This window comes from Lineus longissimus, chromosome 3, assembly GCF_910592395.1.
Source record: "Lineus longissimus chromosome 3, tnLinLong1.2, whole genome shotgun sequence".
NCBI lineage: Eukaryota > Metazoa > Nemertea > Pilidiophora > Heteronemertea > Lineidae > Lineus > Lineus longissimus.
The window spans coordinates 2038044-2065997 of record NC_088310.1 but is presented as its reverse complement, the minus strand read 5'-3'; the positions used below and the strand labels follow the sequence as shown (position 1 = coordinate 2065997).

At 42.0% G+C, this 27954-nt stretch overlaps 5 protein-coding genes across 6 annotated transcripts; 4 read left to right on the top strand and 1 right to left on the bottom strand.

Annotated features, from left to right (window-relative positions):
* Positions 1-69: 69 nt before the first annotated feature.
* On the top strand, positions 70-13120 carry LOC135484541 (uncharacterized). The gene is made up of 10 exons (XM_064766119.1): positions 70-262; positions 2031-2124; positions 2551-2694; positions 3069-3314; positions 3513-3528; positions 4489-4561; positions 8331-8385; positions 9258-9401; positions 9711-9956; positions 11715-13120. The coding sequence occupies exons 1-10, from the start codon at positions 260-262 to the stop codon at positions 11744-11746; spliced, it is 1053 nt and encodes a 350-aa protein (XP_064622189.1). The 5' UTR covers positions 70-259; the 3' UTR covers positions 11747-13120.
* Positions 13121-14368: 1248 nt separating this feature from the next.
* On the top strand, positions 14369-19198 carry LOC135485335 (uncharacterized). Its single transcript, XM_064767229.1, has 5 exons — positions 14369-14574; positions 17250-17316; positions 17476-17619; positions 18206-18445; positions 18807-19198. Exons 1-5 carry the CDS (start codon positions 14569-14571, stop codon positions 18833-18835), a joined length of 486 nt encoding a protein of 161 aa, XP_064623299.1. The 5' UTR covers positions 14369-14568; the 3' UTR covers positions 18836-19198.
* A 42-nt stretch (positions 19199-19240) lies between these two features.
* Positions 19241-21666, bottom strand: LOC135485333 (cell death regulator Aven-like). Of its 2 annotated transcripts, none has more exons than XM_064767227.1 (5): positions 21581-21666; positions 20998-21242; positions 20709-20886; positions 19985-20455; positions 19241-19683 (listed from the first exon to the last, which is right to left on the bottom strand). In XM_064767227.1, exons 2-5 carry the CDS (start codon positions 21217-21219, stop codon positions 19541-19543), a joined length of 1014 nt encoding a protein of 337 aa, XP_064623297.1. In that variant the 5' UTR covers positions 21220-21242; positions 21581-21666; the 3' UTR covers positions 19241-19540. The 2 variants fall into 2 exon arrangements, with proteins under 2 accessions (XP_064623297.1, XP_064623296.1); XM_064767226.1 differs by having other exon boundaries at positions 21531-21664.
* A 171-nt stretch (positions 21667-21837) lies between these two features.
* On the top strand, positions 21838-23609 carry LOC135484981 (COA8 family protein Y39B6A.34, mitochondrial-like). Its single transcript, XM_064766703.1, has 4 exons — positions 21838-21969; positions 22297-22509; positions 22776-22924; positions 23217-23609. The coding sequence occupies exons 1-4, from the start codon at positions 21880-21882 to the stop codon at positions 23302-23304; spliced, it is 540 nt and encodes a 179-aa protein (XP_064622773.1). The 5' UTR covers positions 21838-21879; the 3' UTR covers positions 23305-23609.
* A 756-nt stretch (positions 23610-24365) lies between these two features.
* LOC135485326 (heat shock protein 70 A1-like) lies at positions 24366-27193 on the top strand. Its single transcript, XM_064767216.1, has one exon. It carries the CDS (start codon positions 24573-24575, stop codon positions 26481-26483), a length of 1911 nt encoding a protein of 636 aa, XP_064623286.1. The 5' UTR covers positions 24366-24572; the 3' UTR covers positions 26484-27193.
* The last annotated feature ends 761 nt before the right edge of the window (positions 27194-27954 follow it).

Below are 27954 nucleotides of genomic sequence, written 5' to 3'. Positions count from 1 at the left end.
TGGTTCTTGGGGACGTCATAAACGTCACAACTTTCGAAGAGGGCCTGTTTGTTTATAGTAATCTGGTTTAGGCTTTTGTGCCATTTGGCAAGAAACTTTTCAAGCAGAGAGTTTCAAACAAGGAACTGTCAGTGCGTGCTTTGCTAAGTTATCAAACACTTTCGAAGGGCGTTGAATGATATTTTGACGGTGCGAGAGCTTAGAAGATTCCTGGAAGTTTCCCGAGAGTCCAGCAACGGACGTTGAGCGTCTTGAAAGGATGGTGAGCATATTCCATTTCCATGTACTGTTTAGCACTTAATCTCGTGCAGTGTCCTGCAGAATGATTTGTATTACCAGTATTTCAATTCATGCAGTATAAATATCAGATGGGTAAACAAAGTTGGTGATATAAGGAGCAGTAATTCATGGAGTTGCCAATCCGTTGGCTATACACCATCAGAATACGGGCCTTTTAGATACCACAGACAAATAATTCTGCGTCCAACTTAGTTTAAAGATGACCTTGTGTTTGCCTTGATCTATACTTTCAAATTGTTGACCGTGCCGCGATAGCATTCCTTCATAGATTACAGGAAAGAGCAACTAGAAGCGAACTTATGCGGAAAAGGGGGTGATGAGGAATCATAGAATAGTTGATGCCAAGTTATTGAATTGACAGTTTATTGAAGTCAAAGTCGTTTTCGAACCAGATCTGATACACTCTTGTCAGTTCGGCATCCCCTTCGACTGTCTGTCTGTCCGTCGTTTATGATTAGTCAAGTTCGGTTTGACTCTTAATGATATGTCGTCTGATGTGAACGTTATGTCTCTTTGGCATAATTCCCTCGCTCTTCCAGCCTCAACTGGTTGGCTGTTTCCCTTGCTTCAGGGGATTTGCTTCTGTTCATGGACAAAATAAATTGATGACTTTCTTTCAAGTTCAGATTGTTTGCAAGGGATATAAGCAGTTGATAAGCACAGTGAAATGCTTTTATCATGCAGAAATTGGCTTGGTGAACTTTTGCCCTTAGCTTTTGAAGCGTGTACGCCAACACTGTGGTGGGATAGGGACGGGGTAAATCCAGGTGTCCCAGATTATTGGTCGCCTAGTGACCCATAGTTCTCCAAGATTTTGTAACACAATATCCATAAGAGCTATTCGCGCCTAATAATCGCTTTTTGTCACTTATTAGCCAAACCTGAACCAGTGCATGACTTGTCACTGAGTTAAAAATTAGCAACCGAACCCACGAGCTCCAGCTGAACATTTTCTCAAAACTCGGTAAAATCCACTAAACAGGTTTCTGCATACGACCTTTGTAATAAAATATGTACAAATGCTTCATAACGAGTTGACACTTTCAGGTCATCTAAGTCAGTTTTTCAAAGTAGCAGGGTACCGTTATTCATTATTGACAGATCAACAGTATAAGATAACCTGCAATCCCGCCTCGAACAGATTTCGGATTCTATGCTTGTTGACATGAGGTTTGATCAATGTTGACATATTTCTCGAAGTTAAGGCAGTAAATAATAAAATGACAAAACAAGTGATAGGTGCATGGAATTCACTTTTAACTTCCTCTTTCAACTGCATCACAAAGGTATGTGAATGCATATGTCAATAATGGCCACTCAATAGTTTAGTCCTTGTCAGGCAAAGTGTGGCGGAATCAGTTTGCGTCATCAGCTGGTAAATTTATGGTCAAGTGGAAGAAAGGCGTTGAGGAACCGCCAGATATATGTCTATTCACTTGAGATACACTTCCCAGATATTCTAAAATCTATGGTTTGAATGCTGATATGCTAAAAATCAGCGGTCAGCTGGTTAGTTTATTGCCATTCAAGAATAAATAGTGTCGAAGAAGCTAAGTTTTGTAACAGCTAAAAATTGAAACGAACATTAGAAAACGTCGAACAGAATAATAGCTTACGAATAGAACAGGAGAAGAACAGGCATAGTGAAGAGATAATCTACCTCGTCCTTTAAGAAGGAGATGCAGTTTCATTCTTGTTTTTACTTTGTTTACTTCTTTTGCATTTTACAGTCGCAAGACACGAATGGTAAGACTGAAAAGCCGGCTCGCAGTAATCATGTGTGTCATAGCACCAAGCTTCATCTGACAGAGACGCAGATTACGGGTAAGTATTGGTCTAGGGTAAGCAGTCTAGAATGGCGTAAGCAAAGACAAAAAAAGTACCCGACATTCTGTCAAGAAGACTATAGAGAAAGTCCGAGGATGGCACTAGGTGACGTGATTTCACGCCATGTTGTCACTGAGCGTTGCATATACATATATACATACATGTATTCTGATTCTGATAACATTGGCTCTGACATAATAATGGCTCACGCATAGCAATGTGGCCTCCAGCTTTACCGAAACCTCAACATGTTCCATCGGCGGGGAGTGATCAACTGCAACAAATTGTATCTGGCAAACACATCCTCCAACAGCGAAGTAGTAGATTCATTTCACTGATGATTTGTATGAAAAACAGTAGTTATTATAGTAAAAAGTTGTTGCACTTTACCACTTTTATTTTGAAAGCACGCTTTCTTTGCAGAGTTGCGAGAAGCATTCACCTTCTTTGACGAAGACGGCAATGAGAGGATCTCATCTACAGAGTTGAGGAAGGCGATGCAAGCTTTTGGAGACAACCCCACTTTAGCTGAGGCAGAGGAGATGATCAAGGCCGTGGATCGAGATGGTAAGACGAACTAAAGATAACATGTTTCGTTGCAGAGCATACGCCTGGCCGCTAGAACGAGATCTGACAAACTATTGCCATCAGATTCACGTGTTACATACAGGCCCGCCCTTCTCACGTCTTGTGACTCCTTTCCCTTGATCAAGCCCCCCTCAGATAAAGTTATACAATTTCTCTGAGAAGACAAATCTGTTTTATTATTTTGAAGAACCTTCGAAAATTAGTAACTCTTTGAAATCTTACCTTATTGTTTACGAGGCGATGTCGCTACTCTCACGCCAAACGTGGCTGGCAGCACTGATTTACGTTCAGGGTGGAAGGGTGATGGCACACAAAAGTCTGCGGACACAATCATATCACCTATTCTTTTCCAGGTAATGGGACGGTTGAATTCAACGAATTCGTTGAGCTGATGGGAAAGAAGATGGTGTTCGTGGATCCAGAGAAAGAGCTTAAGGAAGCATTTAGGAAGTTTGACAGAAACGGCGATGGAAAGATCACGCCAGAGGAGCTGAGATATTACTTGACAAACTTTGGAGATGAGAAGTTTAGTATTGTAGAGGCAGAGGAGTTTATACGCGAGTTCGATACTAATCATGATGGCGTCATTGATTATCAAGGTAGGTTGGGTCATTGAGCAAGACACTTTTCTAGTTTGATTGAGACTTTTCGTGAATTTACGTTGATCGACTGTCTACGGTCATCTCCCTGCAGTGTTTCGCCAAGCTCCTAGGACGTCGCATCACGCAAACAATGACTGTAGCTATTTTGGCATAGGAAACTCCAGGCTGAACGATCTTTTCTGGTTTTTTTTGCAGAATTCTGCCATATGATGTCCAGCTAACTCTGCCATAGCCTATGCAGCTCTGGAGCAATAAGGACGATTTTCAAATTCACTGCCAAAGCTCTGTCAGGGAGCTGTCCCGTATCCAGTGTATATATTGGAATACATGTTTTTGAAAGAAAGGCTGTCAATCACTTATCATGAGAACCTCGTGGACTGCGAAGGGATAGACACCCCGCCGCCATGGCGTAATGAGATATCAAAAGGGTTGTTTGTCAAAGGCTCTGTCCGGCCGTATTGAGCATGATGCCTGGGTCAGAATAGCTTGCTAATTGCTTGCTAATTGCTTGACAAATAATTGGTTGCATGTACGCTATATATTCCTGCTGTACATTTTGGTATCATTTACGATTGAATAGGCTAATGTATGATTGATTATGCAAATAAATATACTTAGATAGTGCAGATTTTGTTTTCATTCACCTGCTCTTCACACAATACTGGTATTCCATCCCAAGAAGGAAATCTACGCTCTCTCAGAGAGAGTTGCCCCTCCATCAACTGAAGAGTTGCCCACTCTATCACCGGAAGAGTTGCCCCATCCATTACCGGAAGAGTTGCCCTCTCCATATCACCTGAAGAGTTGCCCTCCCTGTCACCTGAAGACGTCCCTCGACTGGGAGTCGAACACTTAGATTGAAAGACTTAGATTAACATGAAAGAATGTACAAGTAAGCGTTCCACGTATCAGAGCACTAATGCATGAAACTTTAACTAGCTTAAGAACACAATTGAAATCATAAATACATCAATCATGAATCAGATCACATTTTCACAAAATATCAACAGTGCCTGGCATACTGCTCAGCAAAGCCTTGAGGAATGTAGCCTATGATTAATATAAGCCTGAAGCTATTATATGCTTACATGATGAAAGGAGCTGCCGGTAGAGCATTTACCATTATTACATCAAGCATAGTTACAGCCGCATTCTAACTACTGTCACCAAGCACAAATAGCTTCAACAGCAGTCTCGACATCAGAGCAGTTAGGAGTAGATTAGGATTGTTTACTAGAATAATGGTAAGTTCATTTTTCTACACTCGTCTGTACTTCTCGTGAGTATCGCTGTGGTCTTCTTCATAGTAACAACGGAAAGTAGTTTATAGGCAACACTTTTGTTGTGTTCCGTAAGAAAGCAATCGTTAACGCCGCTGATGTATGCAAAACGTTTCCTGGATAGCTGTCACTTTGTGGAGGTCATACCTGAACAAGAGGGGATGAGATGTTTACAAAACTCCGACCTCCTCATGTCCGCCTTCGCTGCTCTCGCTGCTTTTGAAAACTTTCCCTTTGTTGTTGGTAACTTGATCGTGTTTTAAAGCTGAGCGAATCTCCTGCCCGTTGGTAAAATATGGTTCTGCAGCTATCAAGCATCGATTGGGGCAGAAATAAGTAAAGCCGATGGCATAAAGTAGTCTGATAGTATTGATTTGGGCCAGGACCAGTACGATGTCGGTAGGCTTGCCAGCGGTGCTATGTGGGATGATGGTTTAAAAAGAGTAGTTCTTTCTTATTCTGGAACCTGCCTGATACTTACTGCGCCAAATGCCAAGGGGTATTGTTTTAGTCACACGGGGAGCAGAAACCTCTGTGCTTTTTGTAACTGCATAAAAGCAGTTGGGTACACATGTTGTTATAATCGATTTCGCCGATATTTCATTGAGAATTCGCCAAATCGTTGACTTTATATTTTATTGATAGAATACTTGATGAAGGTGAACATTCTTTATGGGGAAAGGTAACCGAGATCAATAAGAAATTTATTTTTTAGCTGTGTAGTACTCCATATCAAATATAGTCAGAAGTACTCTATATTTACGACAGGAGTAATATTAAGAATAGAAGAGACTCCCCTTTTTATATTGATCTTTGTTCAATGGGCGATTTACACATTCGTTAGTGGTAAGAGGGACGGGAACTGCTTGAGAATGCCGATTTTAACCGCCACCTTACAGAATACAGAACGTCATCATGTTGTCAGGATGAAAGTGTCCTTGTTATTACGTGTGGACACTGAAAGTGTCATCACGTTTGTGCCCCAGGTTCGACGGAACTTACAACAAGCAATTTGCATGCATCTCCTCGGCACTGGGAAGATGTGGTTAGCCAGTCCTTAGTAAAGATGAGACATGTTAAAGGTCAGCGTACGTTTAATGAATTGGATCTTGGGATGTTAGGGATAATCGGATTTTTGCCATCAGACTTATGCCAACGGGCATTCCGTTTTGCATTATTTAGCTATGCAGGAGTAATGTTCCTGAGTGTCTCCCCTTGGATGCCCGGCTGGGCATTGGCGGATTTTCTCTCTGTCAATGTCTTTGGGACTCTTACAAATGACGTTGATAGACTGGTTCCACAGTTGAATACATGTATGATCCATATACCTAATCCAGGATTTGTGCGATGTGATATCCTCTATATTCTCGAGTGAAATAAGTTAAGCTTTTCAACGGCTACAATGAGGGTGTATGTGCACGTGAATCGGGACCAGTCGAAATATCGAAATTTACATTTCAATATATGTCAAAATGACTGATGATCCACCATTAACCCGATCAACCGCGTACTCTTTCGGATATATCACTACACAATGTACATTTGTGTTGATATATCTCACAGAATTCGTTAAGTTTCTGACCCTATCATACAGCCGATTTTCTTTCAGAAATGTATTGGCTGTTTGAAACGGAACGTGAATTTCACAATCGAACTCTGGTACTATTCTTTTAAGAGAGTTCCCTAAAAAAAATCGACAGCATGTCTCATTGTCACTTTCAGTGCAAAATATTGAAAATGACGTCAGGAGGATGATGAATAGAAAACGATTATTTGTCATCAATACAAAGAATATCAAACAAAATTCTGTTGATCTTGCCAAAAATAAATGAGTTTAATGTTCGATGATCCAACTTGTGTGTGTAATTAATATGAAGTGCAGGCTTCCAGCAGTTCACCAGGTTAGCAAAGCTTGCACCCGAGGGAGGCAACATCACACTCTTCTGCACTATCCTTGGTGAGGGAGCATGGCTTTGGTTTGTTTCGCATGTGGGTGTAAATGTACAGATTGTTGTCATTAACATGCATTACATCTTCTGCTAACATCTGTACATATTCTGTATGATGATGATGACGACAAACTCAAGTTATTCTAGTTCACCTCCTGGCTCCTAGGAGGCCAAAACCTGCTCCATTCAGTGCTGCCATTATTGATGCAATTCATTTATTCTAACTTTTCTTCAGCCAAGCTCAGTTGACGGGACTTTCTGGTTGCTTATGTCAATATATCTGGTTTAGGAGCAATTTTTTGCGGGAACTTTTGTGTTATGTGAAGTAAGCACCGCACTTATTTCGATAACCGCATTTTCACTATGCCCCTGCTACGAATTCGAAAACTACGCCCCTTTTTGGCAGTGATCCGATCCGAGGGTGACTGTGGCATTAGCAGAGCAGACGAACGAATCCTGATATGAGCTCAGATAGTCCTAGGTGGCGTCGTAACCCAACAGTTGAGGTTATGTACATGTAGCATTACCGTTAGCATTATCAATGCATCACCAAACCTAAACACCAGCAATATTCAAATCCATTACATAAAGCATGAAATAACAATTAATAAGTTAGCCAGGGGTTTTAAATCTCACGAAAAATGGACAATAGGGTAATGCTTGTTATGTACAATATGTTTACTCATTACCCCCAAGTTGATACGAAGAATCAGAACCGTTGTTGAATGTAAACCTGTTGTACACGTATTTCATTGGTGTGCCTGAGAGCCTTGGTCTGTGAATTCCTTGACTCCCGCCTCGACTCAGGCTCAAGAGAGTACTAGCTGTTGCGAACGGGGACACATGCCTTCTCAACTCGATAAAGTTTCCTTGAGATATCGGGACACATGCCTTCTCAACTCGATAAAGTTTCCTTGAGATATCGGGACCTGAAGCAGGAAGAAGGATAATGAGATACAAATCAGTGTTAATGACGAAAGTGAGATATTACTAGAAGCCGCTAGTAGAAAGAGATTTCCTCGGGGTCGAGAACATGGTAAGAGGAATTATCTTCCCGCATTTGGCCCCCTAAATAGCATGCTACCTCGAAAGTGACATGAAGACCATGACGGCACTCTTGACTAAACTTCCTTGTTGACAGAAACTGGTAGCCAAAGACAGTCTTCGGTTAGGCAAGTTTTGGAACTTCCTTGGGTAAAGGAAATACATGTAATTGGTTGGTGGTGAAAAGTGGCACGTGACTGCTTTCAAATTCCTTCCATTTCTGTCCCCTCCCTGGCATGCCTGAACCAAAGACCCCCATGATTCCCAGGATTAGCCAATCGCTACATAAGCGAATCAAAAATCGATCAAATGTTTATTCAACTGGACAAACAAAGAGTTCAATTTTCTTGCAAACAAAACAATGTACTTCTTAACTCTCTTGCCAATAACGAGATTTAGAATGCTTACTGTTTTACTATTAATTTCACTTGTAATATGGGCTAACTTTCATTGTGCTCATAGAGGTTTCTGTGAAATGAGATTAAATCTCAAGATCTGCGGCAAGATAACTAAACCTAAACGGAGCAGGACTAAAGCGAGACCATAGAGGTCACATGATTATTTGTTTCTAGAAGCTGGCGTACATAAACCACTCTCAGCTAGAAATCATAACAACACATAGGATTGGTATGTATTGTAACCAAAAGGACTTGAGTAGGAAATCGTTCAGTTCTCTCGTTCCTGTTTTTCCTGAATATGACGATGTGTTTGAAAACCTTCTCTCGTCTGTTTCGTTCCAGGAGAACCAAAACCAACCAAAGAGACCAAGTAACATGACGCAGAAGCAGTTCGATGGTGAGCATTGCAGAATACATTGTAGTTTCCTTTGTTGAATTATTGTGAGGCTTAAGTGGTTCAATTTGCTAAGTCCCGGTCTTTCCCTCTAGTGCCTTGCCTCTAGTGGTGATATGGGGATGATGACGATGATGATATTGATCATCACTTATTCAATGGTGAGGTTTTGCGTCTAATGTGCGAGTATAAAAATATCAACACAGCGTTTCATTTGGGGGACAGTTGGCAGGTAGTGGTTAAGACGACATAGGCTGGCATGGCTGGTGTGACCTGAGTAAGCCTTTATAAACCTGGGAATTGATTAACTGATTAACACATCAAAGTAGCATGTGGCAACCTCCACAAAAGGGTTCAAGGGGATTGAGCCCATAGGCAATGGTTTATCGATGTAAAGCCTATAAACCCTAGTGTCGGTAACTGGTTTAAGCGCTTGTTACTTGAACTTACAGCCTTTAGTTTGGGGCTTTTTATGGGTATCACAAATCCAGAGAGAACCACGATTGTAGTTCAATTGGTTGTAAATTAGATCGGCTATCTTGATTCTGATAATTCTGACCTTCTATACCAGAGCACTACAAGTTACCCTTGGAAGTTATTCTGAGAGAACGAATTGCTAATTGTTGAAAACTTTAATACCAGCGTGCTAATTGCCGCCCACAACCAGTATGCTAATTGCCGCCAACTGTAATACCAGTGAGCTAGTGCAGCCAACTGTAACTACCAGTATGCTAATTGCCGCCAACTGTAATACCAGTGAGCTAGTGCAGCCAACTGTAACTACCAGTATGCTAATTGCCACAAGCTATTACCATAAACCTGCTGTGTTCTGATATCCAGCCACGTCTTTCGAAAGTTCCTCCAACTCTTTGTAGATCTGCGCGATGCATTCAACCAGTTTGACAAAGACGGTGACAACACCATATCCGTTGAGGAGCTCGGGTATGTCATCCGGGCCATGGGACAGAACCCCACAGAGAAGGAGATACAGAAGATGATGGACGCAGCTGATTTAGATAGTAGGTGGTCATTCCCTCCCTCGAATACGTTCGTGTAAGGAAGAGTCATCAAAATAACTCCTTCGTTTCTTCCATGCACTGCTGCGTCCATGCATAACTGGTTCTTTTTGAGTTACTGCTTCAGCAAATAAGGATCTTCAGCTTTGATTTCTGAAAACAAATTCGTCGAGGAGATGGGCAACTGTTTCGTTGAGTGATAAAGACCCCGAGCATGACCTGTAATTGAGGCATTAAAGTTGTCGGGTCTTTACTACAATCCTGCATGTCGTTTGTAAAATGCATCTTCAAATCACTATTTCCTTTATACAGAAAGTGGTAGAATCGAATTCAACGAATTCGTTGAGCTCATGGCCGAGGTTCCTGTGAGTGAGGACCCCGAGGAGGATCTACTGGAAGCGTTCCGGGTGTTCGACAAGGATGGGAACGGGTTCGTGACAGCGGAGGAGTTCAAGGCGACCATGACTGAGATGGGCGACATGAAGATGTCCATGCAAGATGTGGAGGACTTTATCAGGGAAGCGGATGCTGATGGCGATGGCAATCTGAATTATCAGGGTATGTATAGGCCTTACTAGAGGCTACGAATATTTGTTTTGATCTAGATGCTTATACACAAGATCAAAGGAAAAACGCAGTTCAAGAGACACAGAAACCACAATGTTATTTAACGTTTCTGGTAGGGTTCCTGTGTGGCTACATACATCTAGGAATTCACTTCTCTGGATGATTCTCGGTGAATAGATCTTTGAAGTGATCCATCGGGGTGTACATGTTTAGGCAATTCAACTAACGTCAGGCGACATATTATCGACACATCACTGTGTGTTTATCACCACTTTTTCATTGGGAATCAAGGTGATGACGAAAATGGCGATAATACGAACGACGTGGGGAAACTATCTTCTCTGGCGTTACTGATAGAAGATATTGCGAATCGCTGATCCAGAGTATCAACTTCAAACTCAACACACTTGATACTTTTGTCAAGGATTCATTTCACAGGCTATCAAGATGTCGCGGCATGTGTACTGGTCCAGACCCGGACCATTGCGTAAATACTAAGTACCTAGTGCGCGATCAAAAGTTACCATGGCAGCAAGCAACTTTGATGTTGAAGCATTTTATGATTGCAAAAACCTGTGACGTCATGAAATCACCGGCTGCATGTAAGTGAATGCGCACGAGTATTTTTTTTTAAGGTTAGGGGAAAAGTACAGTCATGTGTTATTATCATTTTTCTTATATTACATTTCTCCGTGTAAGATAACACGGATTTGAAAACTTGTAAGATTGACAAAATGGGTGATCCGCACTTCAATTCCATGTTGGAAAATGGCGTTGCAATTCCATGTTTTGATGTGGCGTTGCTAGCTTGGTGATTCACAATCTAAATTTTATCATGGCATCGCCAGTTTGGTGATCCGCAAATGCATTTCAATTACATATTTTATATGGCATCGCTCATAGTTGGGTGATCCACACTGAAGAATGCTTATATTATACAAAAGAGGGTTTTTTACGTCATGATGTAAGTTCCAACTATGCGCATAATCTATAAGGCCATGAAATGCCAGCAGGCCCAGGGTTGTTGCATAAAACAGGGAACAGGTACATGGACTGTACGTATTTCAAGCACGTATTATGACGTCTAGTAGGACTGAAACGTACTTTCAGCAATGTAAATGCTTTTTACTTTTTTCATGAGGAGCAACTATTCCGAAAAACAATACGCGGGGAATGATTGCCTGAGAGTAATTATTGGATTACATTGTTAGGTATGATACCCCCGTAACACCTAAGGGGAGTTACATCTATAATTAAAAATGGATACTAGAGTATAGAGATGATAAAATGTGTGACATGTATAGAGATACCGACAACTCAAACAAACACATTTTTGTGTGGAGTTCGCTTAAGTGGGTTTTTAGATATGTATGGAGGGCATCACTACCGATAACCCCCCCCCCCCCCCCCCCCCTACACGCACACTCCTCCATATACAGAATGTTGGGAATAAACGGTTTTTAAGATTGAGTTCGGTTAACAAAGATATTCTTCTAATGTCCGTACCTCAGCAACTCCGCGTACCTATATCCTTTATACATGCTTCCCAAAATTTGTGGCTTGCATTGGAACTTACTTTTTCCCCCTTGTCCGTCATTAAAGGCATTCAAGTGTGTTGGTCAACCATGAATATCTCCTTTGTCCCTCCACCATAAGGCCTACTTCCCCTTATGACATCACTATTTCTGACACTCAGCGCCCCATTTCTTGAAAGGTGTATAGAAACACTTCTTCCTATCTTTCTTTCAGAATTCGTCAAATGGATCTGTGCAAAGAAATGAGGTGTGAGAGAGGACTCGGAGAGGAGCGATAAGAACATTTCGACCCACTGCCATATACAATAGAGAGCTTTCGCAACTGTTTTATGAACAGTACGACATTCATATGACGTCAGCAAAACCGGTGTACATGTACATGTAAGACTCATCGTAGTTCGACATTACGAGGCGGAACCTCTCTGTTCCGGAAGACGTTCGATTAATCAATTCTCGCGATGTTGCCCCTTGCTATTTCGTGTCGTTCGGAAATACGAAACATACCAAGTAATACTGCATACTGACTTTATCCTGAATCCAGAACAACTTCTGAGATCAGAATTTCAACATGGTGTACAACTCGACATCTTTATGACGAAACCTGATTTGTAACATTTCAATGATTTAGTTTGTGACAAATTGATTTTAAAAGAGATTAGACGTGACAGTGAAAACAAACTGCCACAAAACCCAAGGCAGAGGACGGTTATTTTTTAAATCTTACAATTGGTGTTACCAGTAATTGCTATCTACAGTGTTGGCCTATACCATATTAATTACTTTATTCGGTACTTAAATATGTCAACGTGTTAATTTCTTCGTTGTAATGGCTAATATTGTTCGATTTTTTTATTGCTTAGTGTCTTTGTGCATTGTAATTGTACGACCTAATCTATACTATATAATGCGTGTTGTGGCGGCGAAACAGAAGGTGAATTGGGTTTCAAAATGGGACCTCGGCAATGCGTTGAATGTTTGCAACTTTAGGCCTAGTACGTGTTGATCATATCTAAGAGTGGAATATCTCGGTGGGTGTAGGATATTTTAGGGAAATGTCCACTTTCAGGAGCACGCTGACTGAGAGCTGTACCTGCTAATCGGTTTCTTCTATATACATGTTTATCATCTGTCGTGAGATCAATTGAGTCTATAGCTGTGTCGAATATGTTAATAAATGCATCGCATGTAATTGTCGTCAATTCAGAGAAAATCGTAAGTTTGGTGTCAGCTTTAATTCACAAATGTATCCAGAATTATTGGCAAAATCGTATCTAACATTCCTTGATGCATCTAGTTTGCTTTATTGAGATTGATAAACTTTCAATTACGCCTACATTTCGTTACAAATGGTTTTTAACACGTTTAGAAGCGCAGTAGTAAATTTAGATGGTAGAGATGCATGTAGCATGTAACTAACAAGTAACATGAGTGTTTGAATTGCTGGTAGACACATCTCTATTAGGCAAAAAAATTATACGAATCATTTTGGCAGTCATATTCTCGTGCCTCACCCTTTTCTAATTTTTTGGACTTAGTAATAAATCTAGCGTATGTATCTTATTTTTGTGAAATATTTCACATTATTTTGCTATCCTACTGCAGCATTGTGATAAAGACGTTTTAATAAAGCGATATGTTGTTAATCAGATTTTTTCATTTCTCAGTGTACATGTTTGGCCTCAAGAGTGCCACGTTTCGCTGTTGGTACTCCCCGCCACGAACCAGTGTGCGAAGTGCGGTCAGTTTTATCCGTGGAGGCCGCGATACACATTTCATGACATGAGCGACATACTGGTATGATGTTTCTTCCGTGGGATTAACGTCCTGAACGTACTCGTTCAACCGGTTAACGTATGACAGGAAACCCTTTAGCGCCATTGGCAACGGGACACACAGGCGGAACAGCCCAACAGATGAAGCACACGTCCAACAGTTGCTATGGACGCATTCAAATACAAGGTGATAGCACGTGGCATTGATTCGTACATTTTTGTAAATGACAACACCACAACATTAGATTTTAGAATGTCACTTGCATGTCTCCGTTTATACATCAATTCAAATCTTGCAGGACATGTCTAGCATTTCCAATATAGAACTAGCGCCAAATCTGTTCAGCAATGTTTGAAGTTGATGTCATTCTTTCGGCATACACGTATTCATGCTACACTCTGGATGCAGTAATCGGCCTCGTCCCTGTTTAGGATGACTACGGACATCTTTAGGAGTTTAATTATGCTGACATCACAACAGTGTAAACGTCCGTCCCGATCATGTCCGATATCCACAGTCCTGAGACGTCCAAGACATCACTGGTCCTGGGTGTAAATACGTTTTACAATTTACCCCAGTCTTTAACGTGAATGAGGTCAAGAGAGGCAAATCTCTCACAGATTGGTGCATGAAAACTCAGGGTGCTACCGAAGACTTGGTTGCGCCCATTTATTCCTCTCTGTGAGACGAGACCTTGGGCGAATCGAAAATATTGATTGATTTCATATAAATTTGACAGATGGCGTTGGGGTCGTAATACTGGGGACTTACTGTAAAATCGGTCATGAGCAGCTGCTACGCTCAAAAATGATAGGCCTCGTTTATGCAGGAGCTTCAGAAACAGTCAACTTGAATCACTATGTTCATATAATCCCCTGGGTAGATTTGAAAGCATCAGTGAAGGCCATTTACAAGAATCAATTGCAAGATTTGGCATCGAAAACATTCATCACTGTGCTGCACACTGATTTTGAAAAACATTGGCATTTTGATAAAAAAACATCCAAATCTAAAGGACAAGGAAGTACATTTGTACCAACAAACCGCATCACGTCACCGTTCCGATCATGCTCTAGCAGACGACAACCGGAGCACCGCTGTGTGTCGCTCCGCTGCCAAGGGACGACAGCGCTTCACTGGGTCTATGGCTTTCAAATGACCAACGATCAGTTATCAATTCTAGCCAACAAGTGTTTACAGGATATCATTTGTAAATAGAGAAACATAACAGAAAGCCATCGAAGGTGGTTGGAATACTCAAAGCCAAGGATTAATCTTTGACCATCTTCATTATCATGCAGGTACGGTTAATTCATAATGCTTGGTAGTTTGTTCAACTTATCTTGAGTAGTTCAGAACTGAAATCTCATTAGAAAGTGATGCTATGCAGAGCAACAGGACACAAAGTAGTATGTCTCCGTAGACAGTTTGGTCTTCTTGGAGGCGACTGCACACGAGCGTCTAAATCATGTCAACTCGAGGGTACTGCAGGTGGTGACCGCAGTAACTGTAAATCGGCGACGGCAAATCAGTAGTTGCCGCTGTGATGCTTTTGATTCTCACAGGGTCTATTTATTCAGGCTGTTTTGAAGTAAACCTCTGACCGGTTTGTTTCACTTGTGTGCGACGGGCTGCGGCTTAGACATGAGGCAAATCACAACCTGTGTCAATTTTGGTAACTACATCACAGGAAAAGGTCGTAGCAAAAATTTAGATGTGTACTAGACCTATAGCGATCATGAACTGTGTCGAGAGATTTAGATTTTAAAGTCAAGCAAGGATTTTTACCAAATTTTTTTATCTCGTAAGATTTGTAATAGGGAGTAATACATTCTTGATCACTAAGGACTTGAATTCCTCCTGGGCGTTTGGCGGAGAAAGAAGAAGCATCGACATTAGTCATACAAGTTGGTTGACGTGGTCCGCCGAGCGTGATTGTGACAGATTAAGCTATAAGAGTGTCTCCAGGGTTGTGACCGTTCAGGCAACCAGCAACAAACCCCGGCACAGTTGACACAGACTGAATGTGAGTGTGACAACACCAGCAGGTGGAAGCAAGTTCTCTCCGGACAAACTTTTCAAGAGAGTTTCCCAAAATCCGCAGACAAAACCAAATGATTTGCCCACATCTTTGTCGTTCTGGTACAAGACGATTACAGCAGGGAGAAAGGACAACAAGGCCAGGTTTAGGTTGGACTCGCTCGCTCATTCCCACATAGCTTTACTTTTTGCATTTCTCAACATGTTCCGTCGCCCTCGGGAGAGGATTAACATTTTTAGTCGATGTCAATCAGACTGTGTGTTTTGTGAATTGAACCGGGCAGATCAAGTAGTCCAATAGCTTGTTCTTGTAGGCATGGTAGGTGCATCTGCCCGCCGAGGTCTGTCGGAAGAGCATGGGTTCAATTGGATTCCGCCAAGTTGGACGCCGGCTCACCTTTTTTTCGTAAATTACAATCTTTCATGAAGCCAATCATCTCTGCAAATTTCTATTTTATCCTTCCAATATAAGCCCATCTTTAGGATAAATAATGAACACAAGACTGGGTAAACGAAATGATTTATGAAGTCTTGCAACATGCCGCTAACACACAACAAAATCGTAACTTCTTTCATGCAGGCGAATTCAATAAATATTAGTACAGTTATGAAAATGTGTCATCCTTTAAAAGAAGGAGTAATATCAAAACACCATATCATTTCGTCAACTTGTGCCAATACTGTAGACACTTGAGAATTGCGCATTTGTGTATAACCTTTCCTTTATAGTTACACTTTCTATGGCCCCTTTATGACGAAATACTTGTGATTCTTTGAAAAATCTCTGCTTGACAACTTCTCGTTTGAATATCTGACATCAATATATTTATTAAGGTCTAGAGGTGTAGTTGTTGTACAACGATACGTACTGAAAATGATTCGTTTGAAAACCCGACGCTCTCTGTTTACCACACAACGACAGTTTCGCCGTGACGGCTCCTACTAATCGTTGTGCCAAGAAAAGAGACATAGCCACAATCAGCCTCTCGTAGTCAAAGATCAGAGACAGCGTTGACTAATAATACTTTTGGAGACCGAGCTTGTTCACAGCAAGCTTGGAATCAAACCATGAGTACCACAATGCAACCTACATCATGACTGTGCGTACTGTTCACGGTCTATAGCAAGTCGAGACGGCTTCAGGCAGTTGTACAGTAGAGATAACTTGGCATCGTTTGCAGAGGCATTTTTGTTATGACTAAGCTTTTACCTTGCTTTGACAGTCACATGTTCAGAAAAATTGCATCTGCAATATTCTATTCAGGACAACGGCCAAGCCCAATGATTTGTACTGATATAGTTGACAATTTCGCCCTGCTGGATGCCAAGGCGACATATGCGCATAATGCAAAGCCTTTTGTCATCAATCGCTCAATAAATGTCGATCAGACACGCCATGACAGAACGAAATATATGTCCCAAGTCGTATACCGATTAGCTCGAACGTTTTTGTATTGTGTCTCTGGATAGAAAGAATCCGTGGCGACAGATTGGACCATGATGGATGAAAACAATAGCTCTACAGAGGTCAGTTACCGATATGATTTCACTGCTTAAAGCCCGGGATCTAAAAGTCCAGTTCTGTTGTGAGATATGGAGACTTGGCTGTTCTGTAGTTTCTGGTTGGAAATATTTTCGCACCGCCGCTTCGATACAATCGGGGCGTTGTATAAAACGTCCTTGATACAATGTACATTCAGATTCACATACTGCAAGAACGCAATGGCTCTTCCAATGTCTCCCAATGCACTGTTTATGTCCAATTCTATAGCTGCTGACATGACCCGACTATCCAATCTGTCTTTTAAGCTTGTTGCGCTGATTGTGACTATGTCTCTGTCACACCTGAGCTGCTTGCATTCTAGTGGTATCTCTTAGTCCATATAACGATGACCATTTGTCCGGGGTTTATTCTTAAAGAACCATTTGTTCCTAGGGACAACAACAGGAAGAGGAATGGGAGGAAGACGAGCCCGCTGAACTCACTCCAGAACAGGAGGAAGGTAGGTTGGTATAGCAGGAATGAGTGTCCCCCAGTAGAAGTGGCCTACCATAACGTAGGATTAAGTTGCAGTGCATGGGGCCAAGGGCGTGGGTTATACACGTACTTTAAGCGTACGCTTTTGCTATACGGTTTGTCATAATTTCATTCTTTTTCCCAGAGTTTACCAAGATGTTCAAAGTATTCGACAAGAAAAATGACAATTGCATCTCAGCCACACACTTGGCGGCCGTCTTGAGGGACCTCGGTCAGAACCCTACCGATGAAGAGATCACAGAGTTTGTGCTACAGGCCGACACTAATGGTAGTGCCTTCGTTCTAGACTCTTATGCTGTTCGTTTCGTCATCCTGATCGCCTTTCCTCGATGTACCTGGCGACAAGACGAGGCCGGTCCACTGCGTCCAGAGTGCACTTCGTTCAGGCGACCACCAAATGCCCGATTGCTCAATCAACGTTAGCAGTAACGTTTGATGAGTTATGTCCTGGCGCTATATGAAATTTACTGAAGGAAATAAGCCTCCGTCGTTGAGCTAACTGACGTTTTTATCTAACGCAGATGGAGGAACTTTGGCCTAGCCGTCAATGATATTCAGGTTCTGCGTATATGAAGACGACCGATTCTATTCCCAATCTGTGGACGCGGGGATGATTATAGAAACAAAACCATAACAAGTCTGACCTCACTCCGGCTAAGGTACACCCTGTCCCGCAGAAAAAGGCAACTTATTTTGCCTCATTTTCTTTGCCGTGGGTCAGAATGATATTGATCAGGGAATTTCGGTCAGAACCATACATCGCGTCATGACCAGGTTGGCGGGCTTATGAGAGACTGGTCATGAGCATCGTTCGGGACATTGCTAAACTTCTTTATTATTTCTCTTCTGTTCAGGTAATGGTACGATAGAACTCCACGAATTTCTCAAAATCATGCGACACTACGCCTCAGTTGACCCAGTAGAAGAGTTGACGAATGCCTTCAAGGTGTTTGACCGAGATGGGGATGGCGTTGTCACAATCGAGGAGTTGAAGATGACAATGAAGAAGTTGGGAGAATGCATGCCAGATGATGAGCTGGAGCAGATATTCAGGGAAGCTGATGCCAATGGGGACGGGGTGCTGGAAATATCAGGTATTCTAATGGGACTAGCTTCATTTCTGTCTAAATGCATGTCCAGTTTACAAAATAGACACTGATGCAGTCCATTTCGTCATGCTGATCATCTGTCCTTAATGGGCGACAGGGCGATGCCGGTCACTGCATCCTGAGTGTACTGGCTTTGTGGCAGACTACCTAACAAAAAGTTTGTCCTCGATATATACGGACTCAAAACAGATGTGCCCGTATGGAGGATTGGAATTGGGACTCCACATTGAAACCAGTTGTCTCCAAGATGTGCCGCTCCCTTCTAGTGTAAGACAATGTCACAACCTCGGCCTGCCTCGGATATAGCCTCCAGTTATAAATGATTACAAATTTCCTTTTTTTGCAGAATTTGTGAACTTCCTCCAACATTGCTAGCAACATCGTTAAGAGGACGAACGATTATTCAAGACTGCCATTCATCAAAAGTGAACCTTTCCTTCAACAAAAGACACATTCTCAAATCAGGACACTCATTTTCGTTGCAAATATTTCGGGGGAGGGGGGGAGGGGGTTACTCTCACTCTTACGGAACATACCATATACTTCGCACATTACAATACGAATCTTTGAGTTCCCAATAAGACACGTTTTGCTGATGTGTACCTGTTGAAAAAGTATAGCACACCTCCAAACCTCATCAATTAGACAGATCTGATAACTATTGTGGTTCGAAAAGATTTAGATTCAACTTTTAAACAGCAGCTATGATAGGAAATAAAGTTGAAGACATACCATTCACTGAATTGCTTTTTATTTTTTATGAAAATATGATACATGGTACCAACACCAGTATCAACAGGAATTGTTTTTTAAAGGAGACAGAACTTATCACAGGTCTATCAACAAAAGAAGTTGGCTATTGCACATTATTGAAGGCATCTTGGCTAAGAGAGCTGGTATACCAAACACTTCTTGGGTGCGCTGAAGACATAGTCACAATCATGAAGACATTGGGCGATATGAATAAGGACAAGAATTATGCTTCTATCTAAATCTCAATGTACATTTACACAAGGCCTTTCTGTACAAAACTAAAGTAAAAGCATCTGCAGGTCTTTATTCATATTATCACCAATATGTCTAAATGACACTGTCCAACCAGTCTTCTAAATCCTGAATTGATTCCTTGGGAGCTCCAGGCTTCTTTTCCCCTATCCTTGTGACCAGTCTTGTTCCAACGGAAGAGTTGACATTGTTGCTTTTGTTGGCTGCATTCTCGTCACCTAAATAAATAACAGATCGAGTAAGACAAAACAGTAGCATTAGGAGGAAACTCTTCCCCAAGGAATGCAAATCACATGTATGTGTAGAAGAGACAGGCCAATCTTTAACATGAGGGAGTGCTCTCGCCAGGACACAAACCCTAGACAACAGCGGTAGCAAGCACCATAACAACATAGATGGCGACACTGGCCTATCTGATGGATTGTCTTCAGGTTGTGACATTGTCTTCGTAACAATCATATCAATAAAGCCATCCTCAGACTACTTATGTATACTAACCACATGAGACAGATCTCATACCTGATATCTTCTGAGCTTCCTCCGTCTTTGGTACAGGTGTCACCACTGGTGTGTCAAGAGAAAGCAAGAAATCTAACACATCATCGTCTTTATCAACAACTGTCTTGTCATCTGAAGAGTTCAATCTTCCATCATTCCTCAACTCTGAATCAATGCAAATTCCTTCAGCTCGTTCCTTGTCAGTTTTAGATTCCTCTGAAACAGGAGCCGACCCAGAAAGGTCTGATGTAGACTTTGAGTTTGTAATACTGTCTCTTGATTCACTAAGAGATTGTGTATCTAAGCTACTGTCACCTCTTATTTCATCAGTTTGTAAGTTTTTGCTGTCAGAGGAGGGTTCACCTCTGATGTCATCAGAATGTAGTGTTTTCCTAAAATCCTCAGCGAGTTCTTCGCTATCGACAGATACGACATAACCATGTGAATCATCGTCTTCTTCATCTTGGAGGCGGAGAGGAGAATGTGCTTTCACTGAAAGAAAAGACTGTGTTTTAGTGGTTCATTCACAACAGACGGCGCAGAACTAACCTCTGCGAAGGTAAACACTGTGGATTTTAAGTCTAAGAGACCTAGTTTTCTTTCAGCCAGAGGCCAGCCCACCACTTCGCCAATGGAACATTCCCAGCAGATAAACTTATATTCTGTTGATTCATGAAGTGTTGCACAGTGCCAGAAATGCATCTGTAGGAGAAGTTGTCTCTGGGATTCACCAGTCAATGTTTACCTTTGGCAGTAAGATGTCGCTGAAAGTCCTCTTCCTCCTGCTTTTGTTCCAGTTGTTCTTCCTTGGAGACAATGCTATAATCAACTTCTGGCTCTTCATATTTCTCCCAGTTAGTCTCGACTTTCCTGCGTCGAAATGTCCGCCTGACTGGCTGATTATTCTCACTGTCAGATCCAGACTAAAATAAAAAGTAAAAGTAAAATTTCCAAGATATAGCGGTAAATCAAAAATTAATTCAGAAATCTTCATGTTTTGACATGGAAATCCACACATGACATATCATACTTACAGAATCTGAATCGCCCGCCTCAGCAGCAGCTGGCTTCTCCTTTTCTTTCTTATCATCCTCCTTCCTATTCAACCTCTGCTCATACTGTTTGTCTGGATTGCCCGGCTTCTCCTTTTTGCCGCCCTCCGATTTCCCTGATGCCTGTGTTTTCCCTTGGACCTTCTGGGGATTTTTCTTTTGGTACTGAGCAGACTTCTTTTTCTTGTGAGCATCAGGCCTCATTTTCTTAGTGAATCTTTAAAACCCTGAAAATACAATGAACTTATTATTATTTAGTTCCTCAATTTCAGAGTCGACCCTGGATATGTTAACTGGCAATGACTGCCACAAAACTTTCAAAGTTCTTGTCATGTCACATGTTGCATTTTCATCAGTCTCCTAGGAGACCCAGCCTACAATACATTTGTATGACGATGTTCACATGGTTTACAACATGTGCAATGTAGAAGTAGGCCTGGCCCTAGATGTTGAGTTGTCAATTTGAAGTGCGATTTCGAAACTGAAATTGAGGGCAAAACAATAGTAGAAATTACACGTTATAAGAGGAAAGAACTTTCAACCAGGTTGAAGATTTCACTTAGACCTAATCAACAACACGATTTCGTGAAATATGTCAGCAATTTGTGTGTTTTTGACATGAAAATTGAGAAAACATCAGATTTGTCAATTGTCCCTTATGATAATGCAGAAATCCATTATCTTGACTCATGAATAGAACAATAGGGACTGATATCATAGAAACAATTGTGTAGATTACTATAAGATATACATATTTTTAATTTGATTTGTAGATTAGTCGTAGTTTGTATTTATTTGTATATTTGTTTCTTTAGGGCATAAGCGACATACAAAATTCTCCACCTTATTTCATGATTTTGCAAAATGAATGTCACAAAATATACACTCACACGATTGTACTTTAGATCTAGTTTTATTGGATATAAGAGGTGTTACCTCACATCCACCACCAAAGTAAGTAATGTTATTGACATTATTTACCTCTAATTCTATTGAAAATCATGTTAGTGTAAATCCGGTAATAAAACCCTTGAATGTCCGACAATAGAAATTTCTTTTTTGACGGCAGCGCGTTGCCTAAAGCTCTTCTGGCCCATGATGACCTAGTCCTGTGACTGTGTCCTGTGTTACTGTTCTTTGGCTGTTGACATCATTCATGATGATGATTGATGATTGATGCGATTCGTCTCAAAAAAGTGTTCTCACAGAAAAGTGATTCACAAATGTTGTTTGCAAGCTGTTTTGAAATTGACTTCTCAACCCCTTCTCATTTGCATTTAGAAAGAAGATGGTTTAAAGATAGACAGCAAACCTCCTAGTGAAATCAAGTGCGACTGGATTGGTCCTCCTGACCAACTCTCCAACATGCGACAGATACGTTACTACATCCCTCCTGATGAGACGCTCGCTGAGAATCAACTTCGATTACAAAGGGAGGAAACATGGCGGTGGAATCATGAGTATTGGACAAAACATAATCAGCAGTTCTTTGAAGTGAGTAAGGGGACCTGGAGATGCTGTATTTCTTCCTCTCTGAAAGTAACCCTTCAGCCCTGGATACTCAGTTGACAAGTGCTTGTATTCTTGCAGGAGACAACACATTATACATGTAGGCCTACTGATGTTCGTCTTTAAATCTTTTCATATTTTGTGTTACTGCTTTTATCTATTGGATAGATACTAGTCGTCATGTATTGTAGAAAATGTTGGCCTCCTGGGGTTATGTCTTGAAATTGTAGCTCTTCATGTCTTCATTTAAGGAAAAAGAAGCATTTGTTAAAGCTAAGACAGATCTTCTTGGCCAGTATGATGAAGATGATGCTCCTCGTAAGTTAACCCCAGAGGAGATGTCCGAGTTTTACCGAAAGTTCTTGAATGAAAACGCCAAGAAACATGGAAATTATAATAGGTAGGTAATACATGTAATAGATAGTGAGTCATGTCTTAGGTCACATCTTATCTTATCCTATTTGAGGTCATTGATTTCATATAAGTTGTACGTCCCCTTCTCTTGCTGAAATTGGGAAGAGGTACACAGATTTTGTCCCCAAATTGGTGGCCTCAATTCCAGTCACCTCTGTGATCAGGACACCATGCTGTTATGACTTGTAGTTGTACATGTTGTAGGCCTGTTTTGTATATTATGTCAATTGAACAAAGAATTTGGACTGGAGTGACCTTTGATTCTTCTTCTGTTGCAGGGAATGGTACAAAAAGAATTTCTTGTTGCTCTGGCCGGCATTCAAAGTGTTTGTGTCAAGGACAATCAAAAAGGTGACCACTAGATGATACAGTTATCTGATAGGACTATTTTGTGACTTGGTTACATTCCCAACATAATGCTCGCATTTTGTGGCACAGGACAATTTGTGAGATGGTTAGAGAAAGCTTTTCGTGACAGCTTTTGTTAAAAGCTACTGACAGGAGCAGTTTGCATTAAAGCCTCCTGCAATTCAGGAGTACAGGGTGACTCAATATTTAGATCATTGGGCAGTTGGCCTAACCCATGTTAGTGCAGGATGGTCCAGGTGACCTAGATGTTAAACCAAGATATGTTACATGTTTTCAGGACTTGTTTTACAATAATAAATAAAAAAATTATTTACCCTTATCACTTTATTATTCATTTTGAAATCACTGGATTTGATAGGAACAATGTGTTCATGTTGAAGAGAGTAGCAGCTGTCGTGTTGACTTGGTTGTGACCATGTCTCTATAGTTGTTGTGGATGTTGCAGTGTCTCTACTGATGTGTGGTAGTGTCCTCACTCGCGTCAGCGTGGTTGTGACAATGTCTCCAATGATAGCAGTGTGTATTCAACATTGTATTGTCTTCACCATCATCAGTCAGGTTGCGACGCGACTATTGTCACCACAGACACGGAATGGCTTGGACACTGTTTTCACTAGCATTGGCAAGGTTGTGCCTGTGTCTCCTCAGGAGGGCAATGACACTGTCTTCGTGGATGCTAAGGTGGGTAAGACTGCTTCTCAATGAGGGAGAGCTTGCTGTTTGTGACTTACCCGGGCCGGGGTGACCACGGATCATGCTGACATGCTGAACTTGTTGTGACTCTGTCTTCCAGTGTTGACGGTTTCAGTTATTTTGGCTTAGTACAGATGGCGTTGACTGTAATACCTCGTCTCCATAGATCACCATAGTGTACATATGAAGTACATCCAGAACTTTCATGAAGTTACTGGGATCGTCAGATTGCACTATAGTGTTCTATTTATAGTAACGTGCGTCAATAGTTGCACGTGTTCTAGAATAAACTGGAGTAATCGCCGGTTTTCTGGATTGAAATATTGGCAATTTTCAGGGTATATAAACCTGGCGCAATCAATTGCGGGCATAATTCACTGAGTACGAGTGAGGAACGAAAGAGTGATATATCTGCTGCCAATTGCTGATAATTTGCTGACTTGAGATAGGTATATTCAGTATTTGAACGTTGATTGTGACAATTTGCTTACTTCATTCATATTTGCTGTGACTGAACTTTCGTTGTGATTGACACGTCTTCGGCTGAAATTTACAAATCGTCTGCTACGAAAATGCCGGGAAAAGCTTCAGCCATCGGGATAGATTTGGGAACGACGTATTCCTGCGTCGGTGTCTTCCAACACGGGAAGGTGGAGATCATCGCGAACGACCAAGGCAACAGGATCACACCGAGTTATGTCGCATTCACGGACAGCGAGAGACTCATTGGAGACGCGGCGAAAAATCAAGTCGCCATGAACCCAAGGAATACGATTTTCGACGCCAAACGATTAATTGGACGAAAATTCACGGACGAATCTGTGCAGTCTGACATGAAACATTGGCCGTTTAAAGTTATGAGTGATGCGAATAAGCCAAAGATTCAGGTGGAGTACAAGGGCGAATTGAAGACATTCGGTGCGGAGGAGGTCAGCTCGATGGTCCTGACCAAAATGAAGGAGACGGCTGAAAGTTACCTCGGACAAAATGTCACCGACGCTGTTATCACTGTCCCCGCATATTTCAATGACGCCCAGCGAATGGCGACGAAAGATGCGGGGATTATCGCCGGATTAAACGTCTTGAGGGTTATCAATGAGCCCACCGCAGCAGCTTTAGCGTACGGACTTGACAAAGGTTTGAAAGGTGAGAAGAACGTCTTGATTTTTGATTTGGGAGGCGGGACATTTGATGTCTCCATCTTGACTGTAGATGAAGGATCTTTGTTCGAGGTGAGGTCCACCGCCGGGGACACCCATCTCGGAGGAGAGGACTTTGACAACAAGCTAGTTGATCACTTCGTCCAGGAATTCAAACGAAAATACAAAAAGGACATCTCAGGGAACGCCAGGGCCTTGCGTCGTCTGCGGACAGCTTGTGAGAGGGCGAAACGCGCACTAAGCAGCAACGCAGACGCTGGGATTGAAATAGACTCGTTGTACGAAGGAGTGGATTTCTACACCAAGATTAGCCGAGCCAGGTTTGAAGAACTTTGTGGTGACTTGTTTAGAAAGACTCTAGAACCTGTGGAGCGGGCTTTACGGGACGCACGAATGGACAAGAATATGATCAGTGAAATCGTTCTTGTGGGAGGCTCGACCAGGATACCGAAGATCCAGAAGCTTCTGCAGGATTTCATGGGAGGCAGGAATCTAAATAAATCCATCAACCCAGATGAAGCTGTCGCTTACGGTGCTGCCGTCCAGGCGGCTATCTTAACCGGGAGCAAGGATGATGCAATCAAGGATGTCCTGCTGGTGGATGTTGCACCTTTGTCTATGGGCATCGAGACGGCAGGAGGCGTCATGACGAAACTAGTCGAAAGGAACACCAGGATTCCGACTAAGACTAGCAACACTTTTACGACGTACGCGGACAACCAACCTGCTGTCACAATCCAAGTCTTCGAGGGAGAGCGTGCTATGACGAAAGACAACAACCTCTTAGGGACTTTCGACTTAACGGGGATACCCCCAGCACCACGGGGTGTCCCGAAAGTCGAAGTCACGTTTGATATAGACGCTAACGGGATTCTGAACGTGTCGGCTAAGGACGCCAGTACGGGTAAGAGTAACGCTATCACAATCACGAACGACAAGAGTAGGCTGTCTAAGGAGGACATTGACAAGATGGTGGCAGACGCGGAGAAATACCGCGACGAGGACAATAAACAAAGAGACAGAATCACAGCTAGGAACAGCCTAGAATCATTCGTGTTTAATTATAAACAAGCCGTGGCTGATGACGGTGGGAAACTGTCATCCAACGACAGGGACAAGGTTACCAAGAAGTGCGATGACGTCAGTGAATGGCTTGACAACAATAGTTTGGCTGAGAAGGAGGAGTATGAGCATCAACTGAAGGAGTTGCATGCCGTCTGCTCGCCTATCATGAGTAATATTCACGGGGGAGGTCCAGGGGGTCCGCAGAAGCATGATCACAATCAGAATCAAACTGGTCCATCTGTGGAGGAACTTGATTAACTCAAAAACTTGTCAATTACTAATTGCTGACGTCAAATCACTTTTTGGTTATTTATAGACAATTTGATTCGCAGAAGGAAATATCTCTACCTCTTTTACTCTTGTTGACAACAATGAAAGGCACGCTTCACAAGTTGATTTCAATTTTCAATGCTTTCGTTAAAAAAATCACCTACTATGCCATATTTGTATTCAGCTGCATGGATTATCGTTATCGGTTCGTTTTGAACTGATCTTCTGTCACTGAGAAATAAATCAACTAGTGGAGTATGCCTTAAGGGCTTTTTCCGTTGCTTTTTAACTATTTGATGCAGGTTGTATTGTGTTATTTGAAATTGAATAGCAATTCATCATGTCAATGTAATATGCCTCAAGACGCCTGGGGCAATCTAGATCTTTCTGATTCGAATATTCTCTGAATGTACAACTGAGCCAGAGAAATGTCTGGTGATGAAGGCTAGTTGCATTCAATCTATTCTTGTACAACAATTGAACTGGTAAGCTTGGAAAATGAGAATTATGCAATCTTTATTAAGAGGTATGTTGCTTTTTTTAGACTGAGAGTAGGCGTATGTACGAAATGTACAAATGTGTGCGTTTAAACAGAAGAGAAGTCGAAGATGTATAGACTTTACATGTATAAGCAGTATAGCTTTTATATCTTTTTGATAACTCCATGCTCAAAATAAAACTGGATGAAGAGAAGGTGATACCTTTTTCGTATTCAGGTTCTTTCCAGGACCGCCGACACAAGCTGTCGTGGCTGGTTTGCTGTGTCTCTGGCATCTGAGAAGAAATGATGCCATTTCCACGTCCGTCCTGACTCACACCCTCGCATTAGAGGAGGCAAACTCCCCCCCCCCCCCCCCCCCCGTGGAAAAGAGACATGTACACCCTGTAATGGAACACGACAGACTCCGTCGTTGGATGGCACATCCAGGGAAGACCTGTCAGAGCCTGAAGAATTGATAATTGTGTACCCGGGAATGATCAAAAGTTATACAAGGGATCAAGGTGGAACAATGAAATGGAAAGTGCCCATGGTCTGAGCTATCATCACGGTATGCTTGTGAAGACAGGTACAACCTGCTGGCCATCTCTTACCGCAGGCACCAGGGCCTACTGCCTTAGACCGAGTCAGTTATCTTCTCACTATGCTTGTGAAGACAGGTACAACCTGCTGGACGTCTCTAACCGCAGGCACCAGGGCCTACTGCCTTAGACCAAGTTATCATCTCACTATGCTTGTGAAGACAGGTACAACCTGCTGGACGTCTCTTACCGCAGGCACCAGGGCCTACTGCCTTAGACCAAGTTATCATCTCACTATGTTTGTGAAGATGGTACAACCTGCTGACTGTCTCTCACCACAGGCACCAGGGCCTACTGCCTTAGACCAAGTTATCATCTCACTATGTTTGTGAAGACGGTACAACCTGCTGGCTGTCTCTTACCACAGGCACCAGGGCCT